At 39.5% G+C, this 14,146-nt stretch overlaps 1 protein-coding gene across 10 annotated transcripts in view; it reads right to left on the bottom strand.

The window, feature by feature from the left end:
- Positions 1–14,146, bottom strand: part of fryl (furry homolog, like) — a 333,936-nt gene that overhangs the window by 117,276 nt on the left and 202,514 nt on the right. For all 10 annotated transcript variants that reach the window (XM_073064691.1, XM_073064693.1, XM_073064685.1 and 7 more), the window contains 3 exons: positions 9,309–9,400; positions 3,460–3,632; positions 2,811–2,971 (listed from right to left, as the gene is read on the bottom strand). In XM_073064691.1, coding sequence (XP_072920792.1) covers positions 2,811–2,971; positions 3,460–3,632; positions 9,309–9,400 — 426 coding nt within the window. The remainder of the gene's footprint in view (positions 1–2,810; positions 2,972–3,459; positions 3,633–9,308; positions 9,401–14,146) is intronic.

The raw sequence follows: 14,146 nt of genomic DNA, 5'->3' as shown, positions 1-14,146 counted from the left end.
GTGAGTCTGTTGGGGTCATTTACTGAATCCAGTGTTCCCAGTGTGGCCTCCTGCATATCGGTAAGACCTGATGCAGACTGGGAGACCAGTTTGTTGAGTACCTACGCTCCATCCACCAGAAAAAGTAGGATCTCCCAGTGGCCACCCATTTTAATTCCACTTCCCTTTCCTATTCTGACATGCCAGTGCATGGTCTCCTCTGCAGTCGCAATGAGGCTACAGTCAGGTTGAAAAAGCAACACCTTATATTCTTTCTGGGTAGCCTCCAACCTGATGGCATGAATATCAATTTCTCAAACTTTCAGTAATGCCCTCCCCTTCACCATTCCCTTTTCCCTCTCTCACCTTATTTCCTTACCTGCCTATCATGCTCCTTCACCTTTTCTTTCTTTCCTGACCTCTCCTGTCAGATTTCCTCTTCTCTAGCCCTGCATCTCCTTCACCAACCAACTTATCAGCTTTTTACTCCCCCCTCACCCCCCCAGTTTCACCTACCACCTAGTGTTTCTTCCTCCCCTCCCCCACCTTCTTACTCTGACTTCTCATCTAGTTTTCTCCAGTCCTGATGAAGGGTTCTGGCCCGAAACGTCGACTACGCTCACTTCCATAGATGCTGCCTGACCTATTGAGATTCCCCAGCATTTTGTGTGTGTTAGTTCCAATTGTTTATAACTTTTAAAGAGCAATGCATGGAATAGAGTTAAAATAATTCACACAAAATATTCATTTTAAAATGATCAAATTTTTAAAATGTGATTGAACTAGATTTTAGTCAAAGTATACCTAAGCCACAAAAGGTATGATAAAAATTAAAGCTAATACAAATTAAAGCTAATACTATTTAAAGCATTACCCAATTTAAAAAGACAGATCTGACCAGAAAGTTTACAAGAATATTGCATATAACTGACATTTTCAACAAATCTGCAATTTCTCCTATAATATTACCACTAATAACTGGACACAATCCTGTAGCTCTGGCCGAACCAATTTTCTGTACAGCTTAACATGGACTCGCAGGCAACCAAAGTATGAAAGTTGTTTTTCTAAATCCCAGGATCCTGTATGCTTTCTTTATCTATCTTGATGTACCCTTCACATCACTTTGCTTCCACACGTTTTATATATGCACTGTGCCTGGGTTTATAATTCCTGTGAAAATGCATTCATATATCTACTTTTCCAGACTGAGATATTCAATTCTAACATCTTAGAATCCTGCTTGAAGGCTGAATCTGGTTTTTCTTTGTGCTTATGTGAACAGGAATATTAAGATTAAAAGTAAGTTGAAATATTGCTGATGAAATGCTACAGATGGAAGTGCCTCAGCTTCTTTGAACTTTGGAACCAATTCTGGAATAGAATATCTGCACCTCAACTGAGCTGAGATCAAGAAATGGCGAATAAAAATGAGTTTAAACTAACCTTCCAGAGAAAATATGCCACAGTATGAACGACTGGAGAGAAGTTGCAATGTGTACAGGGGATCGGGAGAGATAACAGAACAAAATGGATCATAAAAGGAGTGTGACATAGCAGTGCAATTGATAGTGTTGGTGCCTCACATTAAAAATCTAAACTGCTCAGGAGACCATTATAGAGAAGGTGGCTTACATATACAATCCGAATGGGGGGAAAAGTAGAAGGCATCCAGAGCTACCTGGATCCTTCTGTGATACACTGCAATTGAAAAAGGTGGCTTTGTGACAAAAATAAGGGTGGTAATGCAGTTCATTCAAGTGATTTGTACAATGACTGAAATTATTCTAAGAAATAGGTATTCCAACCCATTCTAGTTGATACCAGCAGGTGGTACACATGCGAATTAAAAAAATATACAAGCAGATAAAGTGTTGAAATGGGAGGCAGACACTGCTTATTGGACCTCTGCTATTCAATGTGTCTTCAACTTCTCTTTAGTGTACTACAGTGCAAGAGTCAGAAACATGCAGGAGGTCAAATGCAATTTCTTATCCAACTCTTTAGTTTTGAACTTGGCTGTCCCACCATTCACTTGAATGAAGTCAGCCATCTTTATTAAAAAGATTAGGTTAATTTTGGACTTTTTATTTTATTCCTATTATATTCACATTTTAATTAATTTATAAAACTTTACTCTTTACTTTTACTGACTTCATTTTGAAAAAAATATAATTTTTTTTTATATAAACAATTCAATCCATTTAATCAAATTTTAAATATCCCTGAATCCAGGGAGATCTCAACATCATGAAACACGAATTGCAGCTATCCGGCCAAGTGGTCATTGCACGCAGGAATGACCGAGCTTTTGAATGGTGCCTGGACCTGGGCTGCAGTCAGGTCAAGCATATGACCCATTATCAAGACGTACAAAGGGTCTTGACCCGAAACGTTGACTGCTCCTTTCAACGGATGCTGCCCGACCTGTTGAGTTCATCCAGCTTTTTTGTACGTCTTGATTTGACCACAGCATCTGCAGTGCACTTTGTGTTTAATATGACCCATTATAACTTCCCCTTGTACTGAGAGACTGATTGTATTGAAGCTCGTACTTAATCAAAATACAGTATACTCATGCAGGAAAGTTACACGTACTTTTGTTCTTCTACAAGCTAAAAGAGCTCAGATCAATGAGTATACAGTATGTTATCATATGAATCAAAATAGTACTTGTTAATCTTTAGGATATGTGGTTCACCTAAAGAAATACATATCTGTCATATCTAATGCAAATATCCAAGATAAAATGCAACATTAATACATTACAATTAAAATCAAGAAGACAACTGCTGGATATTCATCATGAAAGAAACAATAATGTCTAATACCTTTAATGCAGAGTACTGGTGTCGGTTAATTTGCATGTTCCTATCACTGTACCTGTCCAGGGGAGTAAACATTATGCTAAAGGGACCAGCCCAGTGGCTGAACAACATGAATAGACTGTGACGTAGGCTCTGCTGTGGAAAGATAGACCTGCGTTGGTGCACTGTAAGAACAGACGAAAATGAGAAATAAATTTTAGCATGATTCCAAAATAAAGTTGGCACAATGCATTATTTGTAATATAATTAAAATAATTAATTAAAATCTCCCTCTGACGCACAACTGTTAAATAACATCAGGAAACAATTTATTTTGTTTGTTTGCAGTCAAGATTTTGGGCTTAAAATATAGGTCTATTTATATTTTGAAATTCTCCCAATTGGTACATTTTTCTTTACTGGCATTGGAATATCACAGAAAATTAACTGTAATGTTGCAGTGCATCTCGAAAGTTAAGACAATCTGATTTAACACATTGGAGTAAACCTTGGTACAGATTAGTTTGCTTGCCCAAAGACCAAAGGAGGTGATAATACCAAAGGTGGTAATGATATAATGCTCTTATAAATGGACAGTAGTAACTAAATACAGTCTCTTTTCAGATAAGAAATCGCCTGGCATTTCACAGTGCTTGTGTTATAATTATCCTACCTGGAACATTTTGAATGATATTTGCCACTAAGGCACTGAAATGGCATCGGATATCCTTTAATGTGTCAGAATCCTTATCATTCTCAGCTTCAAGTAGCTGCCGAGTTAAATCAACATACTCCAACAAAGTATTATTGAGGGAATGTAATTCATTATCAAGGCCTCCACTTCCACTGATTATAGGGAAAAGAAAAGACTACATTAGAGCAACAAAAAACACAATCAGATCAAATATACTTATTTTAAAGAGTTCATATAATTTCAAGCAAAAAACTATTATTCAATTTAGCTGTTTATTTTCTCCTAATCAGCTGGAAAGAGGTCAAATTGTTATCAGAGTAACAGCTAGTGTTGACTTCAAAGCAAGTGAAAACAACTTGATTTCAAAAGAAAGCAAATTCTGACTCCACATCCACTCCACATTCTTTATAGTACATGTATTCTGAACTCTCTGATAGCAGTTCTTCAACAAGTGTAGACAGTTCCCAAAAATCAAAAGAACAGCTTCACTACTAGTTAAGCTAATCAGTTCCAAAGAATTACCATTCACAATTGTAAACTTTGCAGAAGGAAAATTCTATTTACAATATGGATTATCATAAAGACTTCTTTCAACTTCAATTTGAGCTCTCCTTTTTACCTTAACAGTGTAAAGAATTCACAGCTGCATGTAAAATAGGCATAAATTCGTCAATCTATTGAGAACAACTTGCAATTTGCAAGTAATTTTCTTTTTGAAGGAAAATAAAAATGCTTTCATGCAGAAATTGTAAAGAAAATATATTTCATTCCAGTCCCAATTTTTCACATCTGGAAATACTACTCCATATAAAATACAACTATTTCCTTCCTGAGAACATTCTCTTTTCCTCATGATTGCTAAAACTAAGTTTCATTTTCCCAACACTTTCTTTTGCATCTAAGAACCAAATGAAGGACACTACAGAACATTTCTGAGTCAAAGTGAGTGATATATATCGCAGTGAAACACTTCAGTCATAATGGAACAACTGAAAATGACATATATTCAGAGAATCCCCAGTACAGAAACACTTACAAACAGCAAAGATATATTATCATATTGGAAAACTGTGTCTATTGTCTATGTAGGGAATGTTACAACTAAGTTTTTTAAGCTGATTCTTCTGGTGAACTGCAGGTGCATGCTGCGCAGGATAAAAAACAAAAGTTTCAAATCTGTAATGGCTTTCAAATCAGAACCATTTACTGCTATTTGTGTAATTGTTCATCTACCTTATTATTTCATGTATAATATCATATCAGGGTCTTGAACTATTAATTTTTTTGTGACTGTATATACCTGATGTACCATATAGCCTTGTGCTGTGTGTGACTGTTGTTCCTGTGTTTTGTACATTGGCCTCGAAGTAATGCTGCTTCATTTGGCTGTATTCATGGGTATGATTGAATGACAACTAAACCTGAACCAGTGAGATACAAAATATTCAGAATTTCCTTTTGACATTATTTATCATCTTAGCATTGTTTAATATTCTGGCCCTAATCACCTTTCATTCTTGGTTTCCTTGTCTTCTGCTTTTTCACTCTAATGATGTTTTTTTTTTAATTTCTGACTTTGTTTCACAATCCCTAGTCATCCTGTTTGATTCCCATCCACTTATCATTTAGGCTAAACACTCAAAGCACAAAAAACTAGCTCTGCTAGAATACTGGCTCTAATGCTGTCTGTCTGTAGGTTATCTCATTTTTTTTTAAGAGGAGGTCCCACCTTCTCTAGAACTGCTTCCAGTAATCTAAATCCTTCCTGCAACTCTTTAAGCACATTAACTTCATTAAGTCACATATAGAGAAACAGGCCCTGCAGAACACTAAGCCTGTGCAAAGCTCTTGCACCCAGTTACACTGAACCCATTTTATTCTTCCCAGATTTCCATCAATTATACCAACCATCCCCCACCAGACAGATTCTACTGCTCACCTACATCCTTAGGGCAATTTACAGTGATTAATAAGCCTCCAATACACCCATCTTTGAAATGCGAGGGGAAAATGAAGCACCCAGAGAACATGCAAATTCCACACAATTAACACCAGAGCTAAGCATCTGTATTAGCTCTGTACAGAGGACTGAACATCTGTAGTAGTCAGGCCTCGAGGCCATAGCTCTACAAACTGTGGATCTGAATGAATGAATGAATACAACCGTGGTTGTCAAGGGCTTTATTAAAACAGTTGTAAATGAGTGTGTCACCACAAAATCATTCAGTGTCTTCCCCAACCAAAAGCCCTGGATGAACCATGAGATCTACAATCTGCTGAAGGCCAGATCAGCGGCATTCAAGTCTGGTGACCAAGTAAGTTACAACAGGTCTAGGTATGATCTCTGAAAAGCCATCTCCATGGGTGAAGTGGCAATTCCACAGTAAATTTGAATCAATGAAGGATGCTCGACAGTTGTGGCACGGCTTGAATACCATCAACGCTTATGAAGTAAGGTCAAGTGACACAGGCAAAAACAGGCTTCGCTTCCAGATGAAATCAATGCTCACTTTGATCAGATTTTGGAGGAACCATCATGGACTCCCACAGCCTCTGATGATTCTGTGATTTCAGTCTCCGAGGCCAATGTGTGAGCAGCCTTTAGGAGGGTGAACCCACAAAAAGCATCTAGTCCAGACAAGGTACCTGGCCAAGTACTAAAAACCTGTGTCGATCAACTGGCTGGAGTGTTCATTGAGATCTTTAACCTTTTGCTTTGGCAGTCTGAGGTACCCACCTGCTTCAAGCAGGCTTCAATTATACTGGTGTCTAAAAACATGGTAGCCTGCCTCAATGGTTATCGTCTAGTAGCACTTACATCCACAGTGATGAAGTGTTTTGAGAGGTTGTTGATGAAACATATGAACTCCTGCCTGAGAAGCGACTTGGATCCACTTCAATTTGCCTACTGGCACAACAGGTCCACAGCAGATGCCATCTCATTGGCTCTTCACTCAACGCTGGAACATCTGGACAGCAAAGATGCATACATCAGGATGCTCTTCATTGACTACAGCTCGGCATTCAATACCATCATCCCCTCAAAACTGATCAATAAACTTCAAGACCTTGGTCTCAATACCTCCTTGTGCAATTGGATCCTCGATTTCCTCACCTGCAGACCCCAATCAGTTTGGTTTGTTAACAACATCTCCTCCACGATCTCCATCAGTACAGATGCACCTCAAGGCTGTGTGCTTAGCCCCCTGCTCTACTCGCTTTATACTTATAACTGTGTGACTATGCACAGGTCCAATGCCATTTTTAAGGTTTAAGGTTGTCGATGAAACCACTGTCGTAGGCCGAATCAAAGGTGGAGACGAATCAGAGGAGGGAGGCTGAAAATCTGGCTGAGTGATGCCAGAACATCAACTTCTTAGTCAATGCCAGCAAGACAATGGAGCTGATTATTGACTTCAAGAGGAGGAAACTAGAGGTTTATGAGCCAGTCCTCATCAGGGAATCTGAGGTAGTGAGGGTCAGCAGGCTCAAATTCATCGGTGTTATCATTTCAAAGAACCTGTCCTGGGCCTGGCATGCAAGTGCAGTTACGAAGAAAGCACGGCAGTGTTTGTACTTTGTGAAGAGTTTAGGAAGAATCGGCATGACATCTAAAACTGGAGAGTATACTGACGGACTGCATCACAGCCTGGTATGCAAACACCAATACCTTTGAATGGAAAATCCTACAAAAAATAGTGGATAAAGCCCAGTCCATCACAGAAAAAGCCCTCCCCATGACTGAGTGCATCTACACAAAGCAGGATAGCATCATCCATCATCAGGGACACCAATCACCCAGGACATGATCTCTTCTTGCTGTTGCCATCAGGGAGATGGTACAGGAGCCTTAGGACTCTCACCACCAGGTTCAGGAACAGTTATTACCCTTCAATCATCAGGCTTGTGAACCAAAGGGACTTCACTCAAATTCACTTGCCCCATCGTTGAAATGTTCCCACAACCCACGGACTCACTTTCAAGGACTCGTCATCTCATGTTCTTGATATTTATCGCTTACTTATTTATTATTATTTCTTTCTTTTTGTATTTGCACAGTTTGTTGTCTTTTGCACACTGGTTCAACGCCCAAGTTGGCGCAGTTGTTTATTCATTCTCTTATGGTTATTTTTCTATTTTGATTTTATTGAGTATGCCTGCAAGAAAATGAATCTCAGGGTTCTATATAGTGACATACATGTCCTTTGATAATAAATTTACTTTGAACTTTGACACTGTGAAGACCTTGGGTCCATCCTCCTATTGTGACAGTCAGAAGATGAAATAATTTGCCCTGAGATGGTGACCTTTGAGGTGTTGGTCATTAATTAATCTCCAAACTCAAATTCAATCTTGCAGGGATTTATCCCTATAATCACCCATGTTTATTAGTATCAATAGGGTCCACCATCAGTTGACGCTTCCCTTTTAGGATTCTCTGAAGCCACTCTGTGAAACCCCTGACTTTGGCATCACAGAAGCAACATCCCACCTTGGAGTCCTGAATCTGTAGCTACCTGCTTTGTGCTATTATTGTTCTACCACTATTTTTCCTCTTATCTTGAGCAACTGAGCCATCATCTATGGGGGGGGGGGGGGGGGTTGGGTTCTAACATTTAACCATCATTCATTCTTTGGGGCACACCTCTGTTTTAGTGGATGCTTGCAAAGAAAAAGAATTTCAGGATGTATATTGTAGATTAAATGCACCTATTGAAACCTATGATGCCATGAATTTGGCTTGCAGCATTTTCTTCGGTGTTCCCCAACCACATTCAAAATGGGAGTGTGGATGGCCACAGTGAGTGCATGGAGTAGTTTGGCAATGGAAGGAGTGAGTGCCAAAACTAGAGATCCCATTGCCAATTTACCCTGGATGCTATCAAGATCCTTCATTGTTATTGGCACTAAAATTATTCAGCCATATAGCAAGAAATCCATCATAGTCTTGATCTGTAGCATAAGCTTTTTCAGGGTTAGGAGCTGAGGTAATTGGCTGACAATGCCTGGTTTTTGACTCTACTTTAGCAACAGTCAAAACAGTTGCTCCTTTATTCAAATTTCCTTTTCAAAATTTACGCAGGCCTATTTTTGTCTCATCTGTGGTACCGGGAGGAATGAATTTTATTAAAATGACAGTACTCAATCTTAATGATAGAGAAGAAAGCAGCCCAAAGTTTAGCCCGTAGTTAAGAGCACTAACTTTATGATGTGTGTGGTTTAGCTAGAAATGGGAGAGGTGGAGGAGCATGGTATAGCTGCAAAATTGTAGTCAGAACAAAAGACAATGCTTTGACTGTAAATTTTGTTAAATCGTTCAGCCGTGTAGAACGCAGCTACTGAACCCCACCATGGCACTGTGCTTTCTCACTATGAATACTGGGATCATTGCTGGCTTAGCTGAGTGCAGCTACTTAAATTTAGTGAAGATTAAGGCTGACTTAACTTTAACACTATCATGCAATTAATAACTACATTGCTTCTTTACAGTCATAGAGTTGTAGAGCACAAAAATGGGTTCTTTGGCTCACCAATTCCAAGCCAACATTTGCCCACACTAGGTCTGTATCTTTCTATTTCTTGCCCTTTCATGCCATTTACGTTTCATAAACACAGTGGTTCTATCCGATTCCACTTCTTCCTCTGACAGTGAGATCTAGACATCAACCACTTTGTAAGAACTCTCCCCTCCCCTTCTATCAGATCACCTTCTTGTCTCCTTTATTTCAAAGAAAATAAGCCCAAGCTTATCTGATCTCTCTTCGACAGCATAACACTTGTGTTGCATTTTTTAAAAAGGAAACTTGAATTGTATATTAATTCTTTACCTGTGACTAATTACACCAGCATCTGCCAGTAGTTCAAAGATCCTTACGAGTTGCACTCGCAAAATGTCTCGACGCCTGCGTCGTTTCATATTCTGCATGACACACATAAAATGTTACATCATTCTCATGCTTCAACAACCTATCCAATAGTAGTTAAAATAATTCAAAATAAAACTCATTCAAGAATTCAACAGATTTATCAACCATAAAAAGATATTACTGAATATCTGTACATAGTCAATTAATTTCCAAACAAGTAGATGTTGTAACAGACGATATAAGATTACTAAAGACATTACTCATGTAGTCCTACAGCATGGAAATACCGTTTTCGTCCGCTGCATTCACATTGGCCAGTGGACACCCTTCCATATTAATCTCATCTTCAAACAACTGGCCCGTAGCCCTTGATACCTAAGAAATTCACGTGCCCACAGACACTTCTTCAATGATGCCAGCAGCACTTTCTCTTGAGATTGTTATTTTATACCAGAAAATACAACTACCAATTATATAAACTGAATGACAGATACTATGCAAATATTCAGGTGGGGTTACAGTTTGGGGATTTGAAGGTTACTTTGATTGATTTAAATGAAGTGTCATAATAGTATCTACACAGACAGACAGTACCCATAAGACTCATCAAGCCAGACCAGCATGAAAGAAATTTGTGCAGAACTGAACTTTCAGAATAAATATGCTAGACTGAAGCTTGAGTACTCAATCTTAAAGCTCAGTAGTATGGCTGTTTTATCAAGGTTGTGAGGTTGAGGGGCTGACGTAGGAAGGATGAGCCAGCAGTAAGAAATGATGATCCCTGGGCTCTGAGAACTTGATATATGTGCCATCAGCAAAGGCAATTTTAGGTGAGTGTTTAAACATTCTATGATTTCTTATAGCCATCTTCTGAAACTACGCCAGAGGTAGAAGATATACTTTTGGATTAGAACTTAAGATCCAAGCTAGCACATCAGTGCATTATAGAGACAGTGCTGCACAGACAGAAGTGTCAATTCTTGCCAGAGCCTTTAGAACAAGTCTGTTAAATGGCTCTCAAAGAGCAGGATTTCTGTACATTCAGTTTGCCAATCATAACCACACATAATACCATTAAGATGACTCTCACATTTATTCAATTACTGTTTGTGGAATCAAGTGTATAGAAGTTGGTAGTTATGTGTCCTGTAGATTGGAATTTGCTCAGTAGAGACTAAGGAATGCTGTAAGGATTCACCATTGTTATAGAATTGTTATGGAAAGAGCAAAGAAGAATTCTTCTACTTCTGAGTGCAACAGTATTCCCGAGTCTCCAGTCAGGACTTGCATGACTGACCGTAGTGAACACCAAGAGGAAGCTACTGACACGATGAAGGAAAGAAACATAAAACACCACCAGAGATGGGGGACCTTTATTACTGCCCTCACTGCCCTCAGTGCATAACGGACACTTTATAAAAGGAAAATCAGAACTTGCTGAAAATGTTTCCCTCCAACCCCCGAATCCCAGCACTAAGGCCCTGCATGGTATCAAGGTCTGGCACAATGCAATCTGGACATGAGTAGTCAAGAATGAGCACTATCCACAAGCTACTAAAATGGCACATGCCTGACAGAACAGACAGGTTTCTAGTTCTGTCTGTCAGTGTTGCAAATTTTTAATCATCAAAAAGAAAGCTTTAATCCTCAAAATAAATAAAATCACACAGAAATGCTTAGAAACACCAGCAGCCTGCCCACTTTAAAAGATGTGGAATTCTACGTTTAGTTGCTGGAGCATGTTTGGGATTTTGGTGAATGCATATAATACCATAAGACCATAAGGTATAGAAGCAGAATCAGGGCATTTGGCCCATCAAGTCTGCTCCGCCATTTCATCATAGCTGATCCAATCTCCCGCCTTTTCCTCCATATCCCTTCATGCCCTGACCAAACAAAAATCTATCAACCTTTGCCTAAAATATACATAAATACTTGGCTTCCACAGCTGCCCGTGGCAAAAAATTCCACAGATTCATCACCCTTTGGCTAAAGCATTTCCTCCTCATCTCCATTCAAAAAGGACGCTGCTCTATTCTGAGGTTGTGTCCTCTGGTCTTAGCGTCTCCCTCCATAGGAAACATCCGGTCTATTAAGGCCTTTCACCATTTGATGGGTTTCAATGAGGTCAACCCTCATTCTTCTGAATTCCAGTGAAAACAGGCTCAGAGCCATCAAACACTCTTCATATGACAAGCTATTCAATCCTGGAATAATTTTTGTGAACCTCCTTTGAACTCTCTCCAGTTTCAGCACGACCTTTCTAAGATAAGGGGGCAAACCTGCTCACAATATTCCAAGTGAGGCATCACCAGTGCTTTATAAAGCTTCAACCTTACATCCTTGCTTTTATATTCTAATCCTCTCAAAATGAATGCTAGCATTGCATTTGTCTTCCTCACCACAGACTCAACCTGCAAATTAACCCTTAAGGAATCCTGCACAAGGACTCCCAAGTCCATTTGTGTCTCAGTTTTTTGTATTTTCTCTCCATTTAGAAAATAGTCAACTCTTTTATTTCTTTTACCAAAGTGCATGACCATATACTTCCCGTCACTGTATTCCATCTGCCATTTATTTTCCCATTCTCCTAATCTGTCTAAACCCACTGTAGCCCCTCTACTTCCTCAAAACTACTTGCCCCTCTACCCATCTTCATATCATCTACAAATTTTGCAACAAAGTCATTAATTCCATCATCCAAATCACTGACATAACATAAAAAGAATCAGTCCCAACACACACCCCATGGAACACTACTAGTCACCGGTAGCTGGTCAGAACAGGCTCCCTTTATTCCCACTCGGCCAGCTGCCAATCAGCCACTGCTTTATCCATGCTACAGTCTTTCCTGCAATACAATGGGCTTGTAGCTTATTCAGCTGCCTCATGTTTGGCACCTTGTCAAAGGCCTTTTGAAAATCCAAGTACACAACATCAACCAATTCTACTTTGTCTATCCTGCTTGTTACTTCTTCAAAGAATTCCAACAGATTTGTCAGACAAGATTTTCCCTTGAGGAAACCATGCCAACTACAGCCTATTTTATCATATGCCTCCAAGAACCCCGAGACCTCATCCTTAATAATCGACTCCAACATCTTCCCAACCACTGAGATCTGACTAACTGGTCTTTAGTTTCCTTTCTTCTGCCTCTCTCCCTTCTCGAAGAGTGGAGTGACATTTGCAATTTTCCAGTCTTCCAGAAACATTCCAGAATCTGGTGATTCTTAAAAGATCATTACTAATGCCTCCATGATCTCTTCAGCCACCTCTTTCAGAACTCTGGGGTGTACACCATCTGGTCCAGGTAACTTATCTACCTTCAGACCTTTCAGTTTCCCAAAAACTTTCTCTCAAGATACAGTAACTTCACACCTAGAACTTCCAGTGTACTGCTAGTGTCTTCCACAGTGAGAAATGATGCAAAATACTTAATAAAAACCTTTTGTATTCAGATATGCATTCACCAAGGTACTAAACCTGCTCACATATATGGGGCAAATGTAGGCAGACTGCTGGAGAATTATTGCCTAAAAAAAAAAGCAAAATCTTTGTTAGTGTTCACACTACAAAATGTATTCTCTAGTGCTTTGTTATGACAAAAGTTCATAAAAGATGCTGAAGAATTGTAATATTTTTCCATTGCACAGATTTATATCTACCTGAACAATATGCAGAAATGTAAAAATGCATTAGTACATTTTGAAGTAACAATCAATATGCTTTTACAATTATAAATGACAAAACTTCATCTACAAGTGCAAGTGGTCCTGTAGATAACTGTTTTAGACAAAGGAGAATCAATGGAGGTTGAATACTTGAATTTTCAGTTGGCCTTTGATGAGGTGCTGCACATAAGTTAGATATGGCCCTAGTGGCTAAAGGGATCAGGGGGTATGGGGAGAAAGCAGGTACAGGGTTCTGAGTTGGATGATCAGCCATGATCATACTGAATGGCGGTGCAGGCTCGAAGGGCCGAACGGCCTACTCCTGCACCTATTTTCTATGTTTCTATAAGGCTGCTTAACAAGATAAGTGTGCCCATGGTATTACAATAAAGATACTGGTATGTGTAGAACAGTGGCTGATTGGCAGGAGGCAAAGAGTGGGAATAAAGGGAGCTTTTCCTGACTCGCCTCTGGGGACTCGTGATGTTCCAGGGGTTGGGCCTGCTTCTTTTTAATGCTGTAGATCAATGATTTGGATGACAGAATTCATGGCTTTGTGGCTAGGTTTTCAGACAATATGAAGATAGGTGGAGGGGCAGGTAGTGTTGAGGAAGCATGGAGGCTGCAGATGGACTTAGATTAGGAGAATGGGCAAGAAAATGGCAGATGGAATACAGTGTATGGTCATTCACATTGGTAGATGAAATACAAGCATGGACAAATCTCTAAACAGGAAGAAAATTCAAAAATCTGAGGTGCAAAGGGACTTGGAAGTCCTTGTGCAGAATTCCCTAGAGGTTAATTCACAGATTGAGTCAGTAGTGAGGAAGGCAAAGGCTATAGTAGCATTCATTTTGAGAGGACTAGAATACAATAAACAAGGATGTAATGTTAAGGCTTTATAAGGCACTGGTGAGGCCTCACTTGGAGTATTCTGTGCAGTTTTAGGCCCCTTATCTTAGAAGTAACGTGCTGACATTGGAGAGGGTTCAGAGGATGTTCACAAGAATGATTCTGGGAAGGAAAGGCTCATTGTATAAGAAGCAATTGACGGCTCTGGGGGTTTGCTCACTAGAATTTAGAAGAATGATGGGGGGAGTCCCACTGAAACCTATCGAATGTTCAAAG

Source organism: Hemitrygon akajei, chromosome 13, assembly GCF_048418815.1.
Source record: "Hemitrygon akajei chromosome 13, sHemAka1.3, whole genome shotgun sequence".
NCBI classification, from domain to species: Eukaryota; Metazoa; Chordata; class Chondrichthyes; order Myliobatiformes; family Dasyatidae; genus Hemitrygon; species Hemitrygon akajei.
This window is presented reverse-complemented; position numbering and strand designations above follow the sequence as displayed.